The following is a 27012-nucleotide window of genomic DNA, read 5'->3' on the forward strand; positions in this document are numbered from 1 at the left end:
TCCGGGCAGTACAAAGCAGCGTGGGTCCCATAGGATCCCGTGTTGACAGAAGCAAAATGAGCTCGACTCTCTCGATTATTTTGCGACGTGGTCACCAGCTCATCCCCGACGCGTCCGATCTATTTCAGCGATCAACTTGACATTAGGGGAAAAAGCTTTGCAGCGCTAAACACGTTTACAGCGCCGAAGAAAATACCGTGACCGGGATGGCGTCTGCTACTCGCATGTTCACCGATCGATGGTCGTACGAAGTAAAATTGTAAGTGAAATTTCTAGTTTAAACGAATACTCTAGGTGACAAAGACTTCTGAAAAATAGCCGATCAAAAAAGAAGAGTGACGCAACCGGCGATGATCGCGCTTTAAAAAGCCAGCGAGTCCGGCGGACCGCAGGCTCGCCTGCTGCGGTGCGCCGCTCTTTTGCGTACCTGCACACAGTGCTCGTTTGCGTCGCCGTTACGAATACATGGTGCTGCGTTAGCTTGCGCTTTGTTGCGTGTCTCAGTGACAAAATGCCGCGACCGTCAGAAGCGTGAAGTCTGTTTTGCGATTCCGAAATTAGTGGCCGTAAAACAAAGTGGTCGGGCGAACTAAGAGGCCGCTCGCTTTCCTTGTTTGCTCTCATTTTACTTAATTATGCTCTTGCAGCATACATTCCCAGTTCGCACTTAATAGCCTAGAATGAGGGTCAGCAACGGCCGCGTTCCATGCAGACGACACGGCGGAGGGCTGGACAGCAAATCGGGGGGGGGGGGGGGGGGGGAGAGGAGGAGGAGGGGGGCTTTGAATGCAAAGAGAAACAATTCAGCGAATTTCTAATAACATGTGACAATAATCTGGCGAAGTGTGAAGATGAGGGGGGGTGGGGGCAATTCAACTGGAGGACGCCAATTCTCTGTTCTTGTCTCGCTGTCTAACTCCATTTGAAGTCAAAACTGTCGTGTCGGCGTTCAGATTCGACGACCCCTCCACTAGAAAACCAACACAGTCAGTGATGATCGTATATAAATATTCGGGGCCCCGCGCCGTGTATGCGGCTGCGTTATGTTATGGTGTACGTGTTATGTGATGTTATAGAAGTACACATCTCTGCAGGCAGCGGGCGTGTGATTTGGTGCGTGTTTTGCGTCCTTTAATAGCTATTTCTTAATTTGTTTATTTAATTGGCGCTATTGCCCCACCTACTCGCTAGTATACATGTACCCTGCCGTTCGTAAATCGTGCGGCGTAAAACGTTACGAAAGAATAATTTAGTTTGCGAAAATACGAAACAAAATTTCCACTCGTTTCAAAGGCGGTGCCAGGCCAGCGGTGTCAGCTGAGTCGGCTGCGCAATTCTTGCGGATCGCTTGCATGCTCCCGATGAAGCAACCTTTTGCAGTTACCTCAGGATGTAAGATGAGCAGCGTTCCGTGTTTATGCTACACGTGAACTTTCCTTTGTCGACCGCACGCAAGAAGAAAAAAACTGTAACTGTCGTCAAACAGTTAAACCACCCGACCTGGCGATACTGTCCCACGCCGCGACCACCGCGACAGCTCGCTCAAAAGAAAGCCGACAAATCGGCTTCTTTTAGCGGATATCATTTTGTTTAGCCTCTGCAGCTACTTTAAGGGCTATTTCGTACAGTATGCAGTCATTTAACCACGCCACAAAGCGCCACAACCAACTTTCACTCTGGCTTGTAATTGAAAACACATGGAGGGCGGCGAGGGTCGTCTGCTTTTGTACTACCCAGAGGCGTCGGCCGCTAGGGGCGCTGCATGTCGCCAAAACTCCAGCGCAGGAGGCCTATACAGGGAAAGTGGCGTGCGGAACATTCGTTAACACGCCAGTACAGTCCATTAGGTCGTCAAAGCGAACGGGCGAATACGCGACCCAGTGTGCTAGCGCAGAACGGCTACCAACCAAAATAAAGCGCTCGTTAAGCCGCGCATAACGCTGTCAGCCAAGTGTCGCCCAAACAGTACTTGGACTAAGCGATCAGGAACGACGGCGCCAAGAGCGCCGCACCCCACGGACTCATGCTGTCCACTCATCTCTCGCCGTACGCGGAACAGAGAAGTGAAGATGCAAGGAAACAGAAATATGAACCCTTCCTCGACTTAGCTACTCGACTGTTTGTGTAATGCCACACGGGTCCTCAGAATGAACTGCAGTGCAGGCAGACGCAACCACAAACGCGTGCTTAGGCGAGAACTATTTCATAAAGGAACAATAGGCAGCTCACTCAGACCACACTCCCTCTGAAGATCAGTAAGAGCTTTTCTTACTCGATGGATGTAGCACTGCTCATAAATATACCTCCCGGTCGTCCAACACAGCTGTGAGGCGACCAATGACGAGGACCCCCAGGGGAAGTAGCCGTACGGCCATACACTGGGCGGTAGTGCAGAGGAAGCGCCTGGAAGAGCGCCAGTGCCGTACAACCAGCGGCAGCAGCAGCAGAAGCCAATCCGGGCGTGCTGCCAGCCAGAGCCAGACGCCAAGAAGATAAGGCGACAAGCGGAACGAGAATTTGCTCCTCCGCCGGGAAGAAGGGCGAGCAGGCATGACGACGAAAGAGTCCTCAGCGGCGGCACGACCGCGATCATTGCATCATGCGCACACTTTTTTGGCCCCCGGGTCAAGGAGCTGGCTGGCCTAGCGGACGCCAAGGTGCGTAGGCATACAGGAGTGCTCGCGCCGTCTGGCGCCCGTTAATTCGTCTGCGGCACTTCAGCGTACCTGCAACGCTGACAGAAAACAAGGACGCGCGCACACAGAGCAGGTACATGCGTTCGCCGTACGTTTCGCTTTCTGGTGGGATTTATTTAGTGGCCCGAGGCTTGCAGTGTATACTAGGTCACGGGAGAGAGCTGGGACACTTCGGGGCGGCCTCCGCTGACAAAAGCGGGTCAACGTGCGAGCGCGTTTCACTTGACAGGAGCACGTGCAAAGCTTCCCGGGCGAACAATAGGCTTCACGCCTCGCAGTCCCTCCGCGTGCCGGAGACGTTAACCCCGTCTCCACCGCGCCTTGCGAGCCGCGGGTCTTCCAGGAAGAGCGTGGAACGGGCCCTGCAGGAGTAGAGGTGCGCACGACCGCTGCTAGAAGCGCACAGTGGGATTCGGGCTGCTTGTTCTCAACCCGCTACTGAGAGACCGGACGTTACAGCAATGCTCTCGTTCGTACCCATCCCTCCCCCAAGACGTGTTAGCCCCGTTAGGTGGGCTGCAACACTGCTGTCGCAGTTGTCCAGCATGCGATAAAACATTCGATTTGCTTCTTCCCCTAACCTTTCGGGACATTTTCGAGGACTGCAGATACTCCGACCCTGGTGAAGCACAGAATGAACACAGTAATAAAGGAGCGAACCCACGCAAACTAACGGGGCGGCGCCACCCCGTACATCGCGTATTCAAAGCAAGTACCTCGCTAATATCCCACACCACTAGACCAAAGCCTGCAACATGCACTAACATCTACACTGGAATTGTGAGAAAGTAGTACTCCTTTTTCTATCTCTCTTCTAGTCCCGAAGTAGTAAACTTCGGCCGGGAGATGCAGAACCGAAACTGACGCGACTCGAAAGCAGAACCGAAACCGAAACGAACGCCCAAGCAGCGACCTCGACCAGACGACTCGGACACGGCGGCGATTGATCGGCTCGCTCGTCAACCTAGCGGCCGGTCCAGCGCCCTCACTGAACGTATTACACACCCAAATAATTAAGAGGGCAGGGGCGATTCTTTCGGACAACCAACACGCACACAAAGGCTGTACACCACTTCTGCGAAAAAGTAGCTTACAAGTGATCCATCTCGCGATCAGTCTTTCGCGGTACTGAATCCGAGCCTTCACGATAACCCCCTTCAGCAAACAGAAGAGCTCGTAAAGAGTACAGAGAGAGGTCACCGCTGTTCGCAAGTGTAAAAAAAAAATGCCAACGGTAACCTTTATAAAACACCCTACTCTTGGCACTCCAGCAACGGTCCTTACATCTGACGACCCTGCGTGCCGACAAAGTGTTGCTCAAGGAAACCTCGATCACACGGTGGCGGCAGGGAGTGAAATACGACCCGACAGCGCTGCCGCAACTGTTAGCGTCCCGCAGAGCAGCGGCAAAGGGAAAGAAACCCGCTCCCTCCGAGACTGACGAGGTCCCGTTGCATCATCGAAGAAACAGCGTTCCAATCGAACGCACACAAAGCGATTCCCGCGTACGCACAGGCGCTCTCTTCGGCTACTGCTTGCAGCGCAACGTCGTTCACCCGCACGTCTAAGTGATACAAAAAAAAAAAAAAAAAACGAAATCAAGGACTAACGAGTTCGTCCCAGCGAAATCTCTGCACGCGTCCGACGTGTACGGCATAGGCGTATAGAAGACGGCGCACACCCGCGCACGTCTCAGGTCTCCTACGCAAACACCTTACCTTGGAGGAAAGCGAGCAACAACAACGCCGTCGTCCACCCGCCCGCGCACGTGGGTCGCAGATGCGGGAGTCTAGACGCGCGACGACGACCCCAATTTTTCATCTTATTCCTGTCTATTGTTTCTGACTGAGTGCCCACATTGTTAACCGGTAGGGCTTTGGTAAACATGGGCCTGTCAGGCGACAAAGGAATGAAAAAATAGCAGCAGCAAGGAAGAAGCTTTGAGCACGTCAGCGCGCATCTGTACTTGAACCGTCACCGGTTTCTCTGCTTTTGCCGCAGCTGTTCCCTCGATAGTAACGGGACTGAATTAGGAAAAACCCGTCAGCTGTACGAACGTTTAGAGCATCGGAGACGCTGCCCGTGTCAGCTTTCGTAACAACCACCACGGAGAGCACTGTAATACCGAGTCCGATTTCATCACGTTTACCGATCGTAACAGTTTCCCCCTAAAACAGGCTCTGCGACGCACTGCTCGCGAGCACTGCGGTGAAGCAAAGGCAAACATTCCGGTCTCGGGGGAAAAAAAAATAAAAGACGAAAGAAAATTGCGAACGCGAAACAAGCAATTTGTCAAATAACATGAGCATGACACGCGACTGCATACTGCTCATCCTTCACAATTCTGCAAACAAAATAAATTGTTTACTTTACGACAACAGGCAGAGCTTACAGCGGTTAAGCCAGGCACGACGGGCACGAGAAGTCGACAGTAATACGGACGAACTGCGTAAAGGATGTCGGGCCGACCGCGATCACGCCGGTATCAGCTGATAGATTAGGTATGGCACAGTAGGCGAGTCACGGCAAGCGAGGGGGAGCGGCTACGGAAAAAGGTCGACGCTCGTACGCGCGCCAGAGGCAATGCTGCCGGACAAAGCACGGCACCAAGTATCCGGGACGACGACGAGGCAGTACAGGTGCAGCGCCCATCCCCGACCAACGCTGAGAGATGCCCTGAATATGGACGAGAGCGGGCGGCGAACGCAGCAGCGAGGCCGCGTGCGAGCAGGCCCGTGCATGTTTACTCTACGTCGCACCGTTCCGAACGCCTAAAACGACGCACGGAACGGCATACAAAGCACCCGATACCTTCGCAACTGCTAGGCAATCAGCCTGAACACTCATGGGAACGTATTTGAGCATATAACGGGTGGGAGAGGAGGTCGTTAAAGGGCCTCCACTCGATGCGCACTGCAAAAAGCAGACGTCAATAAACGTCCGAACGCGCTCCTCCGTACGGGGACAATGTAGACGCGCTTACCGATTTGTAGCGGCCCTTGTAGACGACTGCAAAGGCGCCATGGCCGATCAAATCCTTGGTGTTGTACTCGAACTCTCCGACCGTCTCCATGGCCCCTCGCTGGAAGCGCGCCGACGCGTCAGGCTCTGCGATGTTGGCAGTCGGCTGTCAGAAGAGTACGCCTTTGTCCCACGCAGAGAGCTTTGTTAGGCCTAGAGCAGCAGCCGACGCTCGCGTATCCGAGGCCCATCGTTGCTGCCGCTCCAACTGCAGTCGCCCGGTGCTACGAGGGCACCATAGCGACTCGCAGTTCCACGAAAAGGGAAAGACCTTGCGCCAAGCGCTCTCGGCTGTGACAATAGAGCTCGCGTAACCCGTTCTCAGCGCTCGTTTCGCTATTCATTCATTTAATCCACGGATCACAGGGCTCGTAAGCAATGGGGAGACGGCAGTTGCTTTCTTTTTTTCGCAATCAGAACCGCGCACAACACGTCGCGACAACACGGGAGGCACTGCCGATCCGCACGACGATCACACACGAAGCTCCACCGGAGAAGCCATGATTCACATCACTGCGCGAAAACCACACGACCGCAGCACACTCTTTCATCCATTTGCAGCGCCTCCGTTGTGAACTTTTCTTGTACGAGCGACCGCAGCGCCACAGGTCGTCCGCGCGCGATATAGTGCCTACTTTGCATCCCTGCAGTATTGTATAAACAACAACTTACGATAGAAACCGGGCATTTGCGTTGATTTTACGACAATTGGTAAGATATATTGATAGTCAACACACCATTACACATTTTGAAACTTGTTTCGTATGGCCACTTGGATACAACAACAAAGAATACAATTAATACTAAAACCTTTAAATTTAACAAAACGACTAAATAATACTTTCTTATTTAGTTGAAAAGCACCTTTCCGACGTCTAGTGATTAATTTTGCAGAAATTATTGTTCTCAACACAGAGAGCGGTGTTCCTGCGCTGAAACATATGTTCCCGTCTGTGGCGAGAATCTGCGAGACGAAACATTCGCTCATGGCGACAGAGTTGCTAGCCACGTGGGGAATGTACTGCGGCCGCATCGGCGTGCGAAGGCGTCGGTAAGAGACCTGAGACACTCGGAGCTGCGTCGCCACCCGACCTCGTTACAACCCAGCGTCGTCCGTTGCATCTTGAATTGGTGAGTAGCCGTCCCGGCAACGTTTGCGACGGGTCCGGTGCAGTGAAAAAAGCCACCATATTGTGTTTTGGTCGGCCTAGGCCTGACCCTCCGTTGTGCCCCTGCGTCGTTGGGCATCCGAAGCTGGCCGTAAAGGTCCCGATCTCTCTGCTGGCAGCTCGCTGGTAAAGCAGGGCTCGTTAGGCCGACCCGACTGATTTTCGTAATTTCGGTCGCTGTCGACGGTTACGCCGGCTCGCTCTCGCAATGTTGACAGTCGCGGAAGCCCGAGCTCGTCGCCGTCGCGTGGCGACTAGCTGCTCCCCCACCTCGCCGGCCCAGTCATTCGTTCGGGCAGGCCCCGTGGCGTGTGTTGTGCGCTATTTAGGCGACAGACCCGCGTGAGCCAGCGTTTCCGTTGGGGTTGGCCTGATTTGTAGGTCAGCTGGGGCTGCGGGGGGGACCATACCCTGCCGGCGAGCTGCGTTTCGTCTGCCGCAGTTTCGTCTTGCACGCGCCTAATTGTCATCGATGGTCGTGCTTGCGGCCTCCGGTCAGTGAGCGTTGTTACTTCGTTCTTTCACCACTACGCTTCTCATACCTGTTCACCTCGTCGGACTGCTTCGTTTCTTTTCTTATTTTATTTCCTTCTGGCGTAGCCGGGGTGGTTTGGGGGTCAGCCTTTAAACGCTCGCCTCGCGTTCGGCTATAAATATCCGGCATGATTGGGTGTTTCGCAAACTTTTTAGGTGTTCAAACTCTTCGCGGGTTCTAGCGCGGTACCGTTGTGTGCCCAGTCCCCGCAGGCCCAAGCTTCGCGTTTTCGTCCTTGGAAGCTCGAGCGTTACGGCGTCGCCCGAAGGTCCCGCACATGTAGCGTAGCAGTGGACCACACGCGGCTGTGTCAACATGTGGCTCGCTCGCACGCGCTCGGACTCCGTCCATTCAGCGGTCGCTGTGTTATTCGATGACCGTCCCCACTTGTCGCATTGGGCCTCCGTGCGCGCGTGGTGTTTCCGTTGGTTTCTTTTGTGGCGACCTCGGTGACCGCGAGGTGCCGGCCGCGCGCTCCTGCTTGCCCTTCCCGCTCCGAGGTCACCCGTTCACGTTTTGGGTGCCGGCAGCCGATCGTGCGACGCGAAGGGACGATGCGAAGTTGAAAAAACAATTTTCGTGATGCCTTGGTCACACAGACTAGGAAAAAAGAAAGCTACGTTCGTTGCTTGCTTTGTCGCAGCGCTGTCGTCGAACGCGGCGTGTTCCGAGCACGTGTTTGGCAATGTGAGTGAGGCTTCGGCTCGACGCGCGCAGCTACGAAATTAATTTCCAGGCGCACGCAGGTTTATGTTGCAGATTTGTGAAATTTCGGGTTTATTTTTGAAAACTCCTTATATTACGGTTGTTTTGTTAAACGCAGCGTCCCCCTTCGTTGCGCGTGCCTTTCGCCCGGTGAACCAGCTCTGGGGAGCGAAGTGTTCGTTAATTTCGTTTTTTTTTTATTTGTCTTAAGTAATTCTCCGTTTCGCGCGCTGAGCACGTCGCTCCTGGGTGGGAAAACATGGCCGCATCTCGGGCTGCCGTGCTTACGCTTGGGTGTAAGGAAGGAGCATGCCTAAGGAGAGCGAAGCCAGCGTCGGTCGACTGACGAATCGAAAGGCGGTAATCTTCCGCTGCTTGCACAATGGTAAAAAAAAAGTAGGCTGGTTCGGAGTTGGCACTCCGCTGCCATGCTTGTTTCCTTTTTTTTTTTTTTTTTCACTTGAGTGCAAGAGGTGCATCTTTGTTTTTAGCGTTAACTATTTTCCTTAGTATGTGGGAGTTGTAAGTGAGTTCCAAGCTGTAAATAAGGGGAGTGCTTGAAAGCGGCAGTTTCTGCTGTCGGTCCTGAAGGACTGCGAATGAAGCCTTCGCTTTATCAATGGGTTCATGCTCATGTGTGGGCTGTTGCTGGAGCTCACAAGTGCTACAGTGAAACCCGGTTATAGCGTACTGTAATATGCGCCACACTTAGTTCGATATATCCCATAGTTCGATATAGTGAAACCCTCCGATAACCATTTTTAGATGCGAAGCATCTCGTGCTCGGGGCTGTGTCCCTTCTTCCCTTGTCCGCCATCTGCACTCTACTGCGCATGCGCGTCTCTTCAGCCCCGTCAGCATTTGGGCTGACGTCAGCGCAGTCCACTATAAAAAGAAATAGTTAGGCGGCGCCCGGTTTCGATCCCACGACTCTCTGGCCGCAACAGGAGGTACGTGGCGCTCTTCCCACTGCGCTACAAACCAAGACGGGAGCATGTGCTACGAACGCGCCTTATGTCCTTCACTAATTCAAACTACGTCAAGAAGCCACTGATGCAACGAAGGCACGCGAAGCTGAACGTCAACAGAAACGACAAACTGAGAACTAATGGGAACTTCAGTGGACCCCATGGCTGCTTCGCATACTACTCAGGGTTCCCCAACGGGAAGACGGTGTACGTTTTTTGTTACGAGTTCGCAATACTCGGAACACCCCCCCATCCCCACATGTGGAAACAAACACAAAATGAAGCATGTCATTACCATACACAATCTATTTATGCAAGCAATAAAACTACTTTCCACTTCAACTGCCTACGTTACAAAAAAGAAATGATTGTAGTTTTCACTTAGAGCACTGCACGGGCCTGATTTTAAGGCCCGAGCCCGGCCCGGGCCCGCTTTGTGAAGCCCGAGCCCGACCCGGGCCCGTGACACCGAGCCCAGGCCCGGCCCGGGCCCGGGCATTCATAAGTAAACCTAGCCCAGGCCCGGCCCGGGCCCGGGCATTCATAAGTAAACCTAGCCCGGGCCCGGCCCGGGCCCGCCGTCTCAAGCCCAGGCCCGGCCCGGGCCCGGTCATTTATTTTTGAGCCTAGGGAGGGCCCGCGTGTGTGTGATCAGGCCCGGTCTTAGACGCTGAAGAAAATTTGTTTATTATATTTGGACCAGTGTTTGCGTAGCGGGAAATCAGACCGAGCATCTAGTCTGTACAAGCACGTCCTGAATCGAAACGGAAAAAATAAGGGTTTAAAAGTGCACGTAGTTTAGCTTACACCGTCTGCAGTTCACGCCACATCGGCGTAATAATAGCTCGTATTCTTAAACGAGAGGCACCATCACCTTTGATGACCAGACTTGGCAATTTCACGTGGTTGTCTCCGTCACAAGTTGGTATTGCTGAGATTTCTTGCTCCCCAGTTGAATACACGAGTACGTGCGTGCGTTGAAATATTTTCCCTGCAGTGGTTAAGCGGTGGCGCTTCTCTGGCACGCGAGTTTGATTTCCAGCCATGGCAGCCGCATTTAGATTAGTTCGACATCGTAAAACACACGTACATAGACATAGGTGTACAGCTCCAGGCTGTCTGAATTCCTTCCCCGCAAGGGCATTCCTTGTAACCGTACCTTTGATACGTTATACACCCAAATATAAAACGTGTATGCAGTACATGAAATGTGATTAAAATTACAGTATACAGTCTACGCCCGTTACAACGGACCCTCTGAATCTGGAAAAAAACGTCCGCTGTAGCCGAAGTATGCAGTATCCGACGGGGGGGGGGGGGGAGGGGGGGGGGGCTATGAGCCCTACAGTGGGTACTTTGACCGATATTGCATGCATAGAACATACACTTTGTTCTTTCTACAGGCCTGCAGCACCTCTGCACAGTGTTCGCGCGAGGGCAAAGAATCGCGTAAACACCGTTTCCAAAACTTAGCACAGGCACTTCGAAAAGGCCTAGCGCATGTGGTCAAGCGCGTAAGACGCAAGATGTGCTGAGCAAATAACGCAAGAATATAACTAGGCGCAATTATAAACCAGCTATAAAACATCAGTCGTGCCCATCAGCATTAGCTAGGCTCTTTTAAATCCCCTCACGACGAGGCAGGTTTTCCCGAAACCGTTCGTCAAACAAATCGGATCGCTGCCTGACGTTCCCTCAAGGCAGATTCCACATTTTTAGCGATTTTATTCTGGTCATTGAAACAGATGTAATGAAATAATCTGATGACGGTCAGCTGTAAAATCGAAAGTTAGACCAGTTGGACTGCGCACGGTTACCGGCAGATTGCACACAATGGATGGGAAACAACCCCTACTTGAGGCATTTCTTACCTTTTTCACCGAACGGAACGGGAACGATGCATGCGTGGGAATAATAAAAGCCGAACTTCACTGAACCCGAGTTTTTTATTACATAAAAAAACTGACAAGGGCAGACTCGCCTCCGAGTGCACCACTTCGAGTATTCGATTGCCCTGTTTTCAATCTCACCGGAGTCGCGTTTATCGGCAGCGGCCTTGTTCTTGACGGTACAGCGGATACTGTGCTTAGACAGGCCTGTACTTCTGGCGATGTCAGTCTGTTTTTCCTCGTGTTCAACAGCGTTAATTACGCTTAATTTACCCGACAGTGACATCAGCTACCCTGCCGCTCATGCCACTGGTCGCACAAAAAAAAAAAAAACACTGGCTTGGCTTGGCTGCGCCAACGACCCGGCTGCCAGCAATGTTGCCAGACATAATAGCTTTCTTGCCAAAATAAACGAAAAAGCACACCGGGCGCCGGTCCCGCGGAAGTCCGCTATAAACGTTCAGTCGAAACAATTTTCGCCTAAAATTTAGTCTGTTGAAGCCGATAGTCTGCTCTAGCCGGGTCCGTTGTGAGCGGAGTGGACTCCATTTAAAATGCATGGGTACCAGACAAACCAACAGAAATGGTCTGTTGTAACCGAAAGTCTGTTGTTGCCGGATCCGCTGTAACGAGCGTAGACTGTAGTGACTATCAGACCTAGCAAAACATGTTTTTAAAATAATGTGTACAACTAACATCAAGAAGCGCGTAAAAGTAAACTCAGAATAGTCAATTTTATGCTCTTTTCTACATTTCACGTCGGAACTATTAATGGCCGGGACTATGAATTCAAGCCCAAGCCCAAGCCCGAGCCCGGCCCGGGCCCATGGCGTCGAGCCCGAGCCCGGCCCGGGCCCGCCAATAATCGACTTCGGGCGGCCCGGCCCACGGGCCGGGCCCGGGCTTTCGGGCCGGCCCGGGCCCGTGCAGTGCTATATTTTCACTTTCATTTTGGCGGCATCAACTAGCACAGCATTCGAGTCCGTGTCCTTCAATATCGAAGCAGTAATGTCTGAGCATATCAACTGCCAAAAGCACTTCAATTAAGCATTAGACGGCTTTCACTCGTGACAGCCTCTGACTCTTTGGAGCTTTCAACAGCACCAGCTGCCATGACATCGACGACGGCGTCTGCGTCAAAAGGGCTCACAGTGACTGCAACCTGGTCGTTGACGACACTCGGGAAATTTTCGAAGGAATTCTATGGTCACGTTTTGTTGTGTACAGTTGCAGTCGTGAACCATTTTCAACTAGCCCGGCTTTCCACTCTGCTTCGGTTACGGAAAGTGTCGGGCCTCGCGTTGCTCCAGTGAGGCTCAACATATCAACCGCAGCCAGTCAACATCTCAATTACCGCTGGGAGACCAATCATTTCAGCGGCAATTCTGGGTTCACCGAGTTCGATATATTCGATGTGAACTTCGTTATAAGGAATATGTTTCGCATGTATTTTTGTAACTTATTTGTTTTTGTTCAATGTATAGCATAATTCGCTCTGTCTGGGTTCGTTAAAATCTGATTTTGACTGTACCTCTGGAGAACGATGTGAAAATTGCTGTTCTTGAAGGCGCCCCATAAATAATTTAGTACCTGTTGTAGGGGCCAGGGTGGATGCAGGTTCGATCCTGGCCACTGGAATATTTTTTTTTTCTGTGCAGCTAAAAAACGAAAATGAAGAAATGAAAGAACGGTCCCGACATTTCGGCACTCATTAAAGATGTCCAGATGGTCAAAAATTAATCTGAAGCCCTCTACTACGGCGTGCCTCGTAGCACAGGTGTAGCTTTGATGCAGAAAAATCCCTACAGTTCAAAAATGCCAGGGTGTTCAGCTATGCCCGACATTACAGGCTTGGTTCTCAGCTGTGGCCTCGTCAGTGTTGCTGATGGGTTCCAAAGTGCTCGCACCTGTCCGAAATTTTTGGGATGCGTCAAAAGAATCGTGAGGTCTAATCAATCTACGACCACACCTTGGCAAAATTTGGCGCTACTCACTCACGCAGAAAAATAAATATTTTTCCTTGGGCACTCACTCGCATTCCCGCTCACTAGTCACCCTTACCACTCACACTCACTACGCGCCCTCCACCACTCACACCCACCCGCCGTAACCACTCGCACGCGAGTGTGCGCAGCAGACCCTCCATGGGTCATGAAACCGAACACTATTAGTGCAGTACGATGTCACAATTCCATCCAAATCATATTCCTAAATCAACACGTCACCAGAGAATTAATTCTGGGGTGCCCCATAGCAGGAGCTCAGTGATGACATATTTCCGAAGCTAAAAGCAATCCCTCCGTTAACAGCCATCGCAGCGAGCAGCTCCTGCAAGGAATAGCCAACAGCGAGTACAAGTGGCAGCAGTAGCTCCCACCGTGGTAAGCCCCCGCCAATAGCACAAGTGCACTTGCGAGTGGTGAGTGGGGCTTACTGCGTGTGGGGCTCAATCACTCGCACTCACATTCGCCAGTGCAGAACGATGGCGAGGCTCACTCACCACTCATTCATGTGTGGTGAGGGGGGGGTGTGAGGCACTTGTGAGTGAGCCTACCGATCTATGTCTATGACCCCACTGGACTGTGTCTTAGGTCTGGTAAACCATAAAGCCGAGGAATTTTTTTATTGTTAAAAAAGAACTAAGACTCTAGGGAAAAGAAGTAACTGTGTAAACACACGATAGACACATCGTTGTCAGTCTCTCGTTTGTCCTCGTTACTGCTTTCTGCCTTCATTAATTTAAGAATGCACTGACTAGCCCAGACTAAGATGCTTGCGCATTCTGCGCACCAAAACGAGGTTGCTTATTATCTTTCCAGCGTACAGCTTTTGTGTCTTGGTTATGGGTAAACTATGCAACAACCGAGAGCTGTTCAGTTTTGATTAAAAATGAGTTCACTTGCCGTATGATTCTAGAATAAGGGTGTTATAGAAGGTGTAGGGCCTTCTAAAAAAACACAAGAAGCTCGAAGAAAGAAGGCACCCTTTATTCCCTACCAGGATGTCGGAACGGAATGAAAGCCGGAACTGAAAAACAAAAACAAAAATGGAACGTTATTTTGTTAGGCGCGAAACCGAAAATATTTCATTTCGGTTTTAGTGGAAGGCTAAGGCATTTCAGGATTTATTTCAACTTCTATGCGGCGAAGTGGGAGATTATCATGTGGCTGGCATAAAATCTTTTGTCTTGCTGCTGCCTTCTCTCCTTCTGTCTCAATGGTCAGTACTGAGCTCCCAGTCTGATCGCCACTCACAGCTGGCTGCAAAGCAGACGGCGAGGCGTTTATTTGCTGATTAACATACCTGCATTCGCCTTGCGGCATTGTTGTACAGGGGTGTTGTACATGAATAAATGCTAGCATTGTAAAACAAAACATAATATATAGAAGGAAAAATACAGCATTTGGTGTGATTACAGCAGCTTTCGCATTTAGCAAAAACAGTAGCTTACAGTGGCACACTCAATGGCAACAGCTACAAGTCATGTTGCTCTTGTATGCAAGGGCTGTCGGAGCACATTTTATTAGGGGCAGAAAAACTTTTGGAATGTGGATGTGCACCATGAATATTCACCAAATTTTTTGCGGTTATCCTTTTGTGCGGATGTGTACGGGGGGGGGGGGTCTGAAGGTGCTGATGTTGATACGTTGCTACCTGCTCTCATGTAATGTTTTAAAGGGATACTGAAGTGAATTTGTCAAGGTCCCGTTTTTGCTTTCACTGCATAGACTGGCTCAAATTAACACACTTTTCATCGTTTATCCGGTTGATAAGTCGGTAATTATTTTACAAAGCACGAAAGAAGGAAAAATACATGCGCAATTTGCGGCGGCCGCACCAACTTAAGGCTGTAACGATGGGAGGAGACGCACCGTGATTGGATGATGTCCAAGGTTAGCATTCAAACAAGTTTCGGGTCTGTAAAACAACATGCTTGACATCTGACGGCATCGTTGGATGGGCATAGTTGATATCTCAGTAATCGTCGTACCGCACTTCTGCCATGTTGTCGGCTGTAAAATGCATAAGATAAGCCTCCGAGGACGGCTTGGAGTCGTAGCAATCACTAGCCGAGGCCTACGCAGTGGACGAACGCCCTCTGCGTCCCCTCAGACGTTCAAATGCCATGCGCTTTTGAGCCATGCACTTTCCCCACATATTTGGAGCTTGCCTCACTCATGCCTGTATCGTAAAAAGCGTTTTCGCACCAGGCCAAGGGTCTGTTGATTCTGGCCTGTGCCCACTGCCCGCAAGCAGTCGGTGCTTATGGCAACAGCAGGCCAATGAGAACTCGCTAGCACGTCAGTGTCAGCCTGCGCGCGTTCTGTGAAGTAGTTCATGAAGCAGATTACATTACGGCCCAAAAATGGTGAACTCAGTATAGAAAACATCGGCCGAAAACGAAAAAGTCAACTTGCAAAAAGAAAAAAGAATGTATCTCGGGGATTCGAACTCGTGACTTGCAAAACATTTGCAAAAGCATACCTAGCGCTCCAAACCACTCGGCCATGGGCGAGCGCTGCTGACCTTGGAAATATAAGGTATGTAATGTATAACCAGTTTACACTTTTATTTAGTTTTAGCATTTCAAGCAGATTAGGTGACTATTTGTTGTATCACGCTCGTGCAGTAAGCGTCCCCCAAACTTCCACAATATCTCACGTCTAGCAATTGCATTTCTTAGACGGAAAAGCGTTCGCAGATGTGCGGTCGTGCTGCTGACCGCTGTGCTTGTTCACCCAGCGCAAAGAAGTGCTCCTGCTCCCTAGTTTTGCGCTGTACGGTAAAAGTTTCAGTTGATTTTATTTCCTTAGTACCTATATTGACTTCGCTGACCCTTCTCCCGCCTTCAAGTGGCCTTAAATTTTCGTACTAGCGTACCAGTCAGCGAAGCGTTGCTTGTGCAGCGCTTGTGTGGAGTGACCCGGACTCGGAGCTTGATACAGTGTACAAACTAACAAAGTATAGAAAGGCACATTCTTCCATTCACAATCGTGTTGTGGCTTAGTTTCAACTGAGCGAACGAATTGCGACGACTTGTTAACGGCCGGCAGACTAAACGCTGGGTGATTGACTGCCGGAAAGTCGGCGAGCCATGCAGTAGTGCAGCCAATTGCTAAGTCACCTCCTCCTGACGTCGCGCAAAAACCCCACAGAAAATGGTGAGGGTGCAGAGAGGAGGACAGCATTTCAGAATTGATTTTTCTACTAAATAAATTCACGTAAACGCGCTCAGAGTGGTCGAAAGATGGTCTATGGACTTCGGACTACAATTTGCGCTAGTAATCTCGCAATGTTTACAAATCATTTCAGTGTCCCTTGAAGGCTGAACACAGAGAAAATGTGCACCTGAGTTTGTGTCCCACGATACTGAGCATTTTAAACTTGGAACGAAAATATCATGACTATTCAAGTTAATAACAGAGCGCACAGCAGCATTCTGAATCTCCTCTGATTTGTTCATAAGAAAATCCGGTGTTCCGGTCCCAGACCAAGCTGGCATATCCAAGAATTGGGCGTACGCACCCACCACGCTGGTTTTATGGAGGCTTGGAGTGTTCGCACCTAACAATTGTTTACTTCACCTTAACGGGGCACCATAAAACAACTACTGCTCGAAGATTTTTCATCTACGACAGCATCTCAATCAAACCTGGGTGGAAGGTTAGACTGCCGGCTTGTTTGTATGGCCAAGGAGTAAACGTGGAGCATCATTTGCAGCTGCACCATCAAGATGTAGTATACAAGGAATGCTTAGGTGGTCTTGTATGTTTTTGCATGCAACTGGGCTATTTGAGCTTTGAGTGGTAGGAACTTTTCCTTTGCAAACACTGCCAGAAGCTTCTTGAAAGACGATGGTTAGCAATAGTCACATGCATAGTCACATGCACCGCAGTCATTGTCGTAGTGCTGCACAGCGGCAGCAGCATGCTCGTCTGTCACAGCGGCAGCAGCATGCTCGTCTGTACTATCCTTATAACCTGGGCAGCGCCTTTGAGGAGAATGTTGAAAAACTGAGACAAGGGCAGCTCTGTGCTTTGAAAGCCAACTGAACTTTAGCTTAAGATTGCTCTGCAGAGACTGGAACCCAACCTCTGACTGCAATGTCAAACTGCACTTCTCAAGTGGAGTTGTGCCTAAAGGAAGGCACTGGACAGGCAGGCTGTGCTGTGCAGTGTGGCACAGACATTGATCATGAGCCACAAGAGGTTGCAGCTCCTGATATAGCGCTCTGTGAGGTGAAAACTACACTGTCCGCAAGGGCTGTGTGGTGCGAGTATGCCTTGCTCCACATAGTGATCTCGGAGGCAGTGCTGTGCATACACGCGACAGCCACGAGTGCATCCAGTGAGATTGTGGTGGGCACACAGCATTGTGCATTCATTTCACGGCAAGTCAGCTTTGCTTGAGGGCTCTGTCTTTTGGTGTCATATTTCTGATCCAGGAATCAACTGCTCAAGTGAGCGACCTCTTTGCCCCAAAGGCAGCAGTGGCTTGGCAGCTATAATTGCGCTGTCTCGGGTCTCGCTGTTTCCAGTCAGAGTGCATCAAAAGGCAAAAAAATCGAACGCTGTGCACAAGACTTTCTTGAGGCTGGCCCCCTAACCTTCTTGTCGGGTGGGGTGGTTTGTTAGAGGAAAGTATATGTGGCCGCTGTGCTGCCTCAATGAGAGAAGTCTCAGCTGCACCTAGGGCCTCACTCAATTGTTAAAGTGACTAGCTGAAGGTAGGGCTGCGACCTGACTGGTTTCCGGCGGGAATGGCCAGTTTTTTGCATGTGCGTCCAGTTGAACCTCGAAACTAGCTGATCCTTGCCGGCTTTCACGTGAAACGTTTCTCCAGCAAATTGTAAAGTAATTAGTGTCCGCCCACGGCTCATCACACTACACAGGGGAGCTGAAGAAAAGTGTAAAAGATTTTGTGCCACTCCAGGCTGGTTTCAAATTGTGGACGTTGGGGTTGTTAAGTGGCCCCACTGTCCATTGTGCCACAGAAGCAGCTGGTTTTATGTGTGCAAAGAGTTTGAGGTGATGGTTGCTTATAGAGAGTTGCTGCGGACTGCATGGTTGCCAGCTAGGATGCAATGCTTGCTGTGGGATACGTCCATGATGTACTTGGATACGATTGGTTACTGCTATGACTTATAGACAAACGGAAAGTTAGCAATGTTTTACCTGCATTGGCTGTGTTGCATACTTTTCATGTTAGCAACACAGCTGTCTAGGGGAAACTTACCATAGCTTTTTCTTCGGCAGTGCCTCAAAGCTGCCGATTTTCTTAAAGGGATTGACAGGTCTGCTCTCATTCCCTGCTTCACGGTGGCTTCAACTGCCTTCACAGCGTGCTTCATCTTGAGACGCTGTTTGGCCCTGTTTAAATTCGTTCAATGAAAAATGTACCAGCTTCGGCAGTACTGCACAGTCGAGAACTTAACCTAGCTCAGGTATGATGTGTGCGGTGGTTCAGTTGTTAAAAAAAATGTGGTTTTAAAATTCCTGCAAGGCTTGTTTCATTCCATTTTCGTGACAAGTGCCAACATGTTCCCCCCAAATGCATGCCTGATGTGAACTGCACCACACTTTTTGACGATATTTGTCCTGAGCTAGACTACAGCAAAGAGTGACATCACCATATGAATTGTTGTGCCATCTTGTAGAAATGACAAGCTTATCGGACAGCCTTTACATATGTGCAAGGTTGTTTCTGAACAAGGTGGTTTCTGAACTAGATGTCTTCCAGCACTCCTAGCGCTGCTTGTATGGTTCCTCCAAGTCTTCTTTTTGCAAACACATTCTGTCATTCACTCCAGATATCTGCAGAGGTGTCCAAATAAGCCTTTAAGCTGGATCTTTATTCTTGCGAGGTGAAGGAAAAGACCACTGCAGCTAAATCTGGGGAGCGGGGTGGATGCGGAAGCGAGATGTTGTTTTGGGTGGTGAGCTTGCGTGGGAGGAAAGCTTGGTAACAAGGTCCATCATCAACGCAGGTCGTCGCAGTGCTGAAGATCCATTCACTTTCACTAATATGCTCCCAAAGCCACCTCAAAACCTGGCCGTGGAAGGCGCTGTTGATGGTCTGGCCCTGGGGGAAATGAATGCTTCATGCGCAGTGCCGCAAATGTTAGAACCAAGACTTCGTTGGCATGCACTTTATTGATACCTGCCTTGCCTTTTTTTTTAGTTGTGGGCTCTTCCACTATGAAGGCTGTTGGTAATGTTAGGGTTGTACCCTTGAACACAAGTTTTAATTGCTAATGATCGTTGACCTGAAGCAGGGTTTTTGTCGTGTGCCGCTGTTGTGGAGCTATGAAATTCCAAGCTAGAATTGAGACAGTCTTGCCCAACATTTTTGCACATAGCTGCGGCAGCCTCGTGGGTCCTTGCTATGAATTTTGTGAAAGCCCATTTCTCACCAGCTTGAAACCAAAAAAATAGGGCCTAATTTTTTTATTTACTGTATAGCTGCAAAAAGGACATTAGTTGCTAGGGTGTTTCATGTAGCATGAAGCAAGCAATAAAATTGGGAACATTGAATTTTGGTAGCAACAAAGTAGGTCATAGCCCTTATTACATTGACCACCTTGCACTTTTTTTAATACGGAGTTTTCGAGAAAGAAAACTGTAAAGATACTTACAACTGACCTTGTAAGAATAGTTTTTGTTATAGAATGTTTGTTTGTTTGCACAAGAATGTGGGTTTGATTCCCGGCTGCAGCAGCTGCTTTCCTGAGGGGCAAAAAGCGAAAACGCCTGTGTGTTCGAGATTTCGGCGCACGTTAAAGATCTCCAGGTGGACAAAATAAATCCAGAGTCCTCCACTACGGCGCGCCTCATCGCCTGCGTTGTGTTTGCGTGTTAGCCCCTACAATCATTCAATGGAATGTTTGTACTGTTCATTTCTTTCTCTACTGTTTGAGTTTTGTCGAGTTGTAGATCACCCCTTTATTTAATGCTTCGAGGCCTTTAAGGTGGAGTGAATGAAATGAAATAGACCTTTGCGGATCTGCAGTCTAACTGTTGAACTTTGTTACTGTGCCCATCACCACGAGACCAGCCTCCTGCACAGACCCATCTGAAGCTCGTTCTGCTCACTTGCCATTGCCGGGAGCCTCCTGTTTGCCCCACCAGTACCTTTGGCTCTCAAGGCGGCTCGTACTGCACGTGCGGCAGTGGCCTAGCCTGCTCCAGCAGTGCGCTCTCTAGCCCTTTCTCGGGTTCCTGCATCGGTGCTGCTGTTTACGTTTCCTGGTGCCCGCTTTGAGACTTTTATGTGCGATTCTGTGTACCTCACAATGATCTTCTGTGCCCACACATTCCATGGAACCGTTGCGCGACTTTTGCAGCAGTTAAATTGCCTATGTAACTAATTAATTTAGGCAACACTTTTTAATGATAAATTGATAAATGCTGCCAGAATATCGGAAATATCGAGAGATCTGCAACAGTTTCTTGAAGGGGGGAAATTTGTGCCTTTTGTAAGGAATTCTGTAGGGGCATAGCAGATTTGAGGCTAATCCGCTATGCCCAATAAATGTGATTAATTAAATTGAATTAATCTCCCAATAAATTAAATTTTTGAATGTCATTCAAGAATTTACCTCGGGAACAGAAAAGCGTCCAGTTTTCCTTTTTTAGAATTTGCTCAATACAACAAAGACAGCCCGGCAGTTAATTGGCCTCTTGACGGCTTTCACGTAGCAATTCATTTTCTATTCCTTCCGACCCATTGTACAAACGTTCTGTTGTAGTTCCTTATACTTGCCTACCGCGATGGTTAAGTATCTTAGGTTTTGTGCTTATTTGAAGGGCACAAGTTTGATTGTTGGCGGCTGCAGGTGCCTTCATACGTGCAGCATTTTGCAACATGTCAAAGGGACTGAAGTGGCCTCTTGTTGGGTGCTGCATTGGGTAGTGAGCTCTTGTGAGCCTTTATCTAGCCATGCAGTGGAAGGGTAGAGCCTCTGTTTGTGAAGCTTGCAGCAAGAGAAAGCGCAGTCTGTTGCCACCAGATCAGCCACTGCAGTAGTAGTAGTTGACGATTAGGATTTATGCGAGATTTGGATGTTCTCCTTTTGGGGTTGGTGTCCACCTGTTAATTCGAGCTCAGTTTACGCACATTAAATCTGCTCGTGGCCAATTCTACCTCGCAGCCGTATGCTTGTCATCACCTTATCAAGAACAAGAAACTGCCCGTTTAAGTGTGCTCTTTCCATAGAAAAAAAATGCAAGCAAGTTGGTGGAGAAAACACTGCTCGCTCACTTTAGACCCAGCCTAATTGGGTCATTAAAGGATATTTAAAACGTTCTGGAGTGCTCTTTGCTTCCACTTAATCTGTAATTGCCATTGCGTGTGGGGTTCTAAGTAAAGGCTTGGGCTTTGGTGTGCAAAAGCGCAATTTAGGGTTTGAGTTCTGCGCACTTGTTGGTTTTGCACCAGAAAAAGGGGGGAAGAAGCAAAAGGAGCAGAAGCCGCTGTAACTTGCATATGAAACTTTTATAGCTTTAACTGCCTGAGAAGCACAGGTGTGCTATTGCACCTGCCAGCTGAATATAAGCGCGCACGAAGCAAGCAGGGGAAAACCACATGCGAGACTACACACCAACGCTTGGCAGCATTTTTTGTTTAGGTGACAGCGCGTCGGGTGGGTTTGTTGATGCATTATTGCCACGACATTTTTATGTAGCACGCCCTATGTGTTCTAGCAGCTGTGCTTGGCGACGGTGTATTTATAGCATATATGTAGTGTCACCTCTGCAGTTTGTCAGCTTGTAATTAATACTTGTCCGGGGCTTCGGACTTATGCGCTGTGTTTGTGTTCCTTCTTGTGTATTTCTCCACGGTCTAGTCGGGCTGTTTCCCAGTTATAGCATACCACCTTGCCGGTGTTTCATCCTTGGAATCCTTGCTTCAGTTACATTTCACTTCAAGGAACCCTGCCCCGACTTTCGCCTATCAGTTCGGCATTCAGTGTGAGCTTAGTTATTTACCACTCAAACACTCGCACTACTACCATTGGAAATACTGCAGTCTGAATGCTTTTTTGAAGAGGGGTGTGGACGTTTTGCCTGGCTCTTTGTCTGCCAGTTACTTGCGCGAATTTGATAATCAAAGTTCTTTGCAACCATGTACAGTATTCCACTTGCATTTGGCTGTTTGCAGACCCAGTATGTTTCGTGGCACCTTGCAGCAGGGGATGGAAGAAACGACAAAAGAATGTGAATATATTCCGCCGCAGTCTAGTCCCAGGTCTCGGCAGCAGCCTCCTCGACACCTTGTTGGTGCACAGTGGCTCTGCAGCATCTCCACGGGTACTTGCAGGGTCCATGCCGTCCTTGGTGGAGACAAGGCCGACTGGTTGTGTCCTTCCATATAAGTAGATGGGGGGGCAGGATCTTTAAGCAGGCTTGCAGACAGGGCCTCAACCCAGCATGGCTTGGGTTGATCCTGCGACTTTGCAGCAGCTGCTAAGCCACCCTGCTGATGCCTTGTGCTTTCTTGACCAAGGCTAGCACGGTGAATAGTGCGGTAAGGCTTCTTGCTGGGTTGCTCATGGCCCTTTTTATGCTACCTGCGATGGCGCTCTTGGGATAGCCTTCTTCACAAAGCGCATTGGCCACTTGGGTGGTAACCATAGAGCATGCTGCAAGCTTGCTCTATGCACCCTTTTGTCGGCTGCAGTGGGCAACAGTGCTCCTACCAACTGCTTTTGCTCGTCCCTCTTGGTGTCTCTTGTAGTGTCAGTGTGCATAGCTAGCTCCAGTCGGCGGCTTTTTCAGGACTGTGGCTGAAAATTGAGGGGCGTCGAATGACTTGTCCTCGTCGTTGGCATGCTATGATGAGATGGCATGCCAGGTTGCCCATTAGGAGCACTTCCTTGCAAAGCACTAGGCCACCCATCTGGGAAACAAGGTGCTTGCAACCTTTTCTAGAGAGTTAAGCTTCTCCCACACAACTCAATTAGTGTTTTCCCCCCCATAGAACCAGGCATTGCGTATGTGCAAAAAGTGCTCTCCGAGCTTACACACTCACTGTAGTGCCTTTAGGCTGTGTGTGTGTGTGTGTGCGTGTTGAGTGGGAGTGCACCATCCTTTCCGGAGTTGAGTGAAATGATCCATCAGTGGCCCTTTGCCCTTTTCCTGCTATGGAATTGCACCTCTGTCCAGAAACTTCCAATATACCACAGTTGACTGGTTTCTATGCATGGGCTGTGTGGGGGAGCCCCATGACAGTTTCGTGATGCTATTGGCCACAGGCAGCTGCTTCCTAGTGGCTATCTGGCGAACAGGTTGCTATTGTGTGTGGTTGTGCCACTGTTTACGCAGCACAGTTGCATGTGTTGTCTCCTCTAATGAAAGGCCAGGTTGCAACATGGCAGGTCTTGGCACAAGTCCTACTGCATCTCTTATCGCTTGCGAATAGAGAGTCATGAAAGGGCAAGGGCCTCCTGAAATATTTCCACAGCTTAGTGGAACCACAACTCTAGAGAAAGGTGTTGCAGATTGGTCATCAGGTTGGGGAATAATGCAAGTCGTTCTTCCCAGCATGTGCATTTGTAGTGTGTTACAGGATGCCTAGAACCAAGGAAAGAAGTTTAGTTCAGCATAGTTTCAGCACATACTAGAATTTTATTGCATAGGCTGCACATTGCGAGGGCTAGTGCCTCTAACGATTGGGTTAGTACCAAAGAAATGCATTCTCTTTTTTTGAATGAGGGTTACCATAGAACTCGTTATCTCTAATGGACTACATTAAATAGTGGGCATTGTTGCAGTTCCGGTGCCGTAAGTGGCACTGTTAAAAGCTTATTGCTATATGTGCGCAGCCATGAACGTCAACACCTCTCAAGCTCCAGCAGGATACCTGCCCTGTCTACCCTGGCGTTGATTCCTCTGAAAACAAAATTGTGCACATTACTTTAGACGTGAGCCCCTATTACATGAGCCACGGATGCAATCCCATCTGCCGTCTTCTTCATGCCACATACTAGACCAAAGCAATCAACCAACGTAGCCATTGATAGCTGCCACATATTCATGGATGCAATGTCTCAGCACAACCTTGGCTCCCTGGCTTTCAGCACTTCAGGAGGTATTCCATTACGCGGCCCCACTCTGAGAGTTCAAGTGCATTTGTCACACATTGCGTTCAGTATTGTCCATAGGGAGGACCAACTGCTGATGTCTTCTGTTGTGGCCAAGGTGTCTTCGTCTACTGACAGGTAGAGAGCGGATGTTCAGTCCTTGTGTTCTAGCTGCCTTGGTTGGGTGGGTGATGACTGGTTGGGGTCAATTGCAGCGAGCATCACTTTGCATTATGCAAAGCACATTGAGGTGTACTGCCAGTTGCGTCATTGAATCTTATTCATCGGATCCTTTACCAAGAACCCACTCAGCAGCACGCACAAAATGTGCGACAGGCTGTAGCTTACGAATGACATTTTGCAATGTGGACATCCTCATTGCACGTGTGCCAAGGTTGCAGCCACAGACAGTGTAGGAGGTTTGGGCTTCATGGCGGTACGACGTGGGCTGGCACGCAGAACAATCTGGCTCGCTGGCGACTCTTGGCAGCAGACTGCAGAGTGTGCCTAACAAACTGGGTTGCTGCCAGTGTGTGGGATCCTTTGCATTGTGTGGTGGCGTTGAGCGTTGGCCATTCTGAAGGTACATGCTACACCTCTTAAGTTTAGGTCGTTTGGATATGCGAGAAGTTTGGTTGGCCATGTTGACGTCGAGGCTACATGGGAATCGGTGAATTGGCCTTGAGCTTCTGAAGGCTGTTGTCATTGCCATCGGTGAATGGCCCGCGAGTATGAGAATTGTGGCTGGCTATGTTGACATTGCAACCAAATGGAATTTGGTGAAACGGCAGCAAGCGTCTGGCGGCAGCTGCCACCATTGCTGGCTGATCCACCTGAGGGGGTGTTTTTTTATGTTCACATGCAGCTTTAACATGCTGTTTGCTGTTATGCCTGGCAAGGCCAGTTTGTGTATGGAACTGACTGTTTTCTGTATCGAAGTTCATAACACATGCACTAGGTGCGCCTTTAGTAGTCTACATTCATGGAGTTGGGAATGTGTGCTTGACGTGCGTTCTGGAGGCCCTGGTTCGCTTCTTATTCCAACACATATGTACCCAATTTTCTTTCCCTTTATTCTGCGTGTTGTTAGCCATTCCTTGAGCAGTGTGGGATGGGATAAAATCCTTATGTTTTAAGCAGCATGTTGTTTCTTGGCATTTGAAAAGATCCCTTCAGTACAAGTTTCTTTCCTTTGCACAAAGAGATAAAATTTGAAATGTGTGCACTGTTTTGTAACCTTCATAACTATTTGCTGTGTGGAGGTAGTGTTTGGGTTTTTGTTGCTGACAGTAGTGTAATCTTTTTTCCCCTAACCAAGCTGTTCTTTTTTCTTTTCTTTTTTAGGTGTTCTTTTTTACACTACCTCTTTTGGGGGTAAAATGTGGCAAGGCATTCGGCCCATGACTCGCAACTTCCTGCCGCTTTAAAAATCTGTCAGTCACCCGATTGGAAGCATCTGAGCATGCGGGAAGCACGCTTCGCCGACGTTTGTTTAAAAAACACTTGTGGGGCCGATGTCTGTCCCCCGTTGGAAGTATCCCTCAGGTAAACTTGTAGAAGGCTGCGGTTCACTTTCCAGCAGTGTACTACGCTTCGTATTATTTTCTGAGCGGCAGCTTGGCACACGGTCAGCTGGGCCTCTCAGTTGATGTACTGTCAAGATCACAGTAAACCTTCAAATGTGAGGTTGGGAATCTGAACATTCCAAGGAAACTGGGGTTTCTCACGAAGCTGAGAAATTGGCTGAATCAAGTGTCTCAAAGTAAAGTTGGGGTTCAGGTGCGTAACTGCATTTGAGCTTCATTTGTTTGAGACAGTGCATATCCAGCCAATACAAAGCTGGCTGTAGTGTGCAACAGTGGGACTTGCAATGCCCCCTGCATTAGTCCGTTCTTGCTGCGTAAACTGTGAACACGTTCTGTTATAGCGTCCCAACGAACAGAGGGCAGCAGGTAGCTGTGTGCTGTGTAAAGCACCTTCCTCATGCACTGCAGTCCATCCAGTCTGGTGCTGAGGATGGCAGAGATGCCCTGTGGAGGCTGATGACGTCTCTAATGCATTTATTGAGACAAAAAGCTGGCAGCTGATGGTTCAGTAGAAGGCCTCCCCCACTCGAGCCTCCAGTGTAGGAGTTCCTTGGAAGCGATCTTTACATGTAAGAAGCATTGCGGTATCCTCCTCTCAGCTGAGTCAATGAAACACATGGAGTGGAGAGAAGACTGAACACATCCATAATTATTTCCTTTTTTGGGGCCTGCAATATTGTGATAGTTGATAGGGAGAGCTTGTCAATACTTTCTGCTTCCAGGCTTGCTGGGGCAAGAAGGTTTTAAAATTACCTGTAAGCTGTGTTTGCACATTGCTCGTTAAAGAAAACAAAAGAGCACTTGGTAGTACCAGGAATGAAATTTTAATTTCTGTGTGTGAAATGACGCGTCAGTTTTGCTTATACAAATGACAAATGGTTTGAAAAAGGTCTTGCGTTTGTCAAAGTGAGGTAATTTGCCTTTGGTGCTCCTTTTCTGAGCACCTGCCATTTCGAATGAGCCAGTTTTAGTGAGTTCTTGTACTCCAAGTATGAAAGGCTGTCGGGAAATTGACTGCTCTCTTTTTCTTGCAAGCATTGGTTTTCCTGTTTACTTCGTAATTAATATTTGCTGTGTGCCAATGCTTGACAGGGAGTTAATCAACGTCAGTATGGCCTGATGTTTAGCTTTGTAATAAATTTGTATGATACACACTAAATGTACAACAGGCTACAAATGGGCTTCATGTATTCCAGGACTTGACAAGATGGCTTTTTGAGTGGTGCAAACAGTACCTTGACATAGTTATGAAGAAGCCATTCTGAATGTTCCTTTTGAAAGAGTTTTCATGCAGAAAGTGGAGCAATACTAACTTTATCTTAACTACAGGGGTGAGACAGGTGTGCATTTTGTGCATTTTTG

The 27012-nt window shown here is 49.3% G+C and overlaps 2 protein-coding genes across 4 annotated transcripts in view; one reads left to right on the plus strand and one right to left on the minus strand.

Moving 5' to 3' along the window:
* Window positions 1-6291, minus strand: part of Atg1 (serine/threonine-protein kinase unc-51-like protein Atg1) — a 135315-nt gene extending 129024 nt beyond the window's left edge. The window contains exon 1 of the mRNA XM_077678858.1: window positions 5680-6291. Coding sequence (XP_077534984.1) covers window positions 5680-5769 — 90 coding nt within the window. The 5' untranslated portion in view covers window positions 5770-6291. The remainder of the gene's footprint in view (window positions 1-5679) is intronic.
* Window positions 6292-6668: 377 nt separating this feature from the next.
* Window positions 6669-27012, plus strand: part of LOC144146902 (uncharacterized) — a 90449-nt gene continuing 70105 nt past the window's right edge. For 2 of the 3 annotated variants that reach the window (XM_077678859.1, XM_077678862.1), the window contains exon 1: window positions 6669-6848. Coding sequence is in view for 1 of the 3 variants with exons in the window: in XM_077678861.1 (XP_077534987.1) it covers window positions 25579-25609 (31 nt within the window). In the remaining 2 variants the exon portion in view is untranslated. Of the gene's footprint in view, window positions 6849-25563; window positions 25610-27012 lie in introns of those variants that run through there. The other variant, XM_077678861.1, reaches the window with a different exon arrangement.

The sequence above is a fragment of the Haemaphysalis longicornis genome, unplaced genomic scaffold, assembly GCF_048455015.1.
Source record: "Haemaphysalis longicornis isolate Haplotype H1 unplaced genomic scaffold, Haemaphysalis longicornis Haplotype H1 scaffold_7, whole genome shotgun sequence".
NCBI lineage: Eukaryota > Metazoa > Arthropoda > Arachnida > Ixodida > Ixodidae > Haemaphysalis > Haemaphysalis longicornis.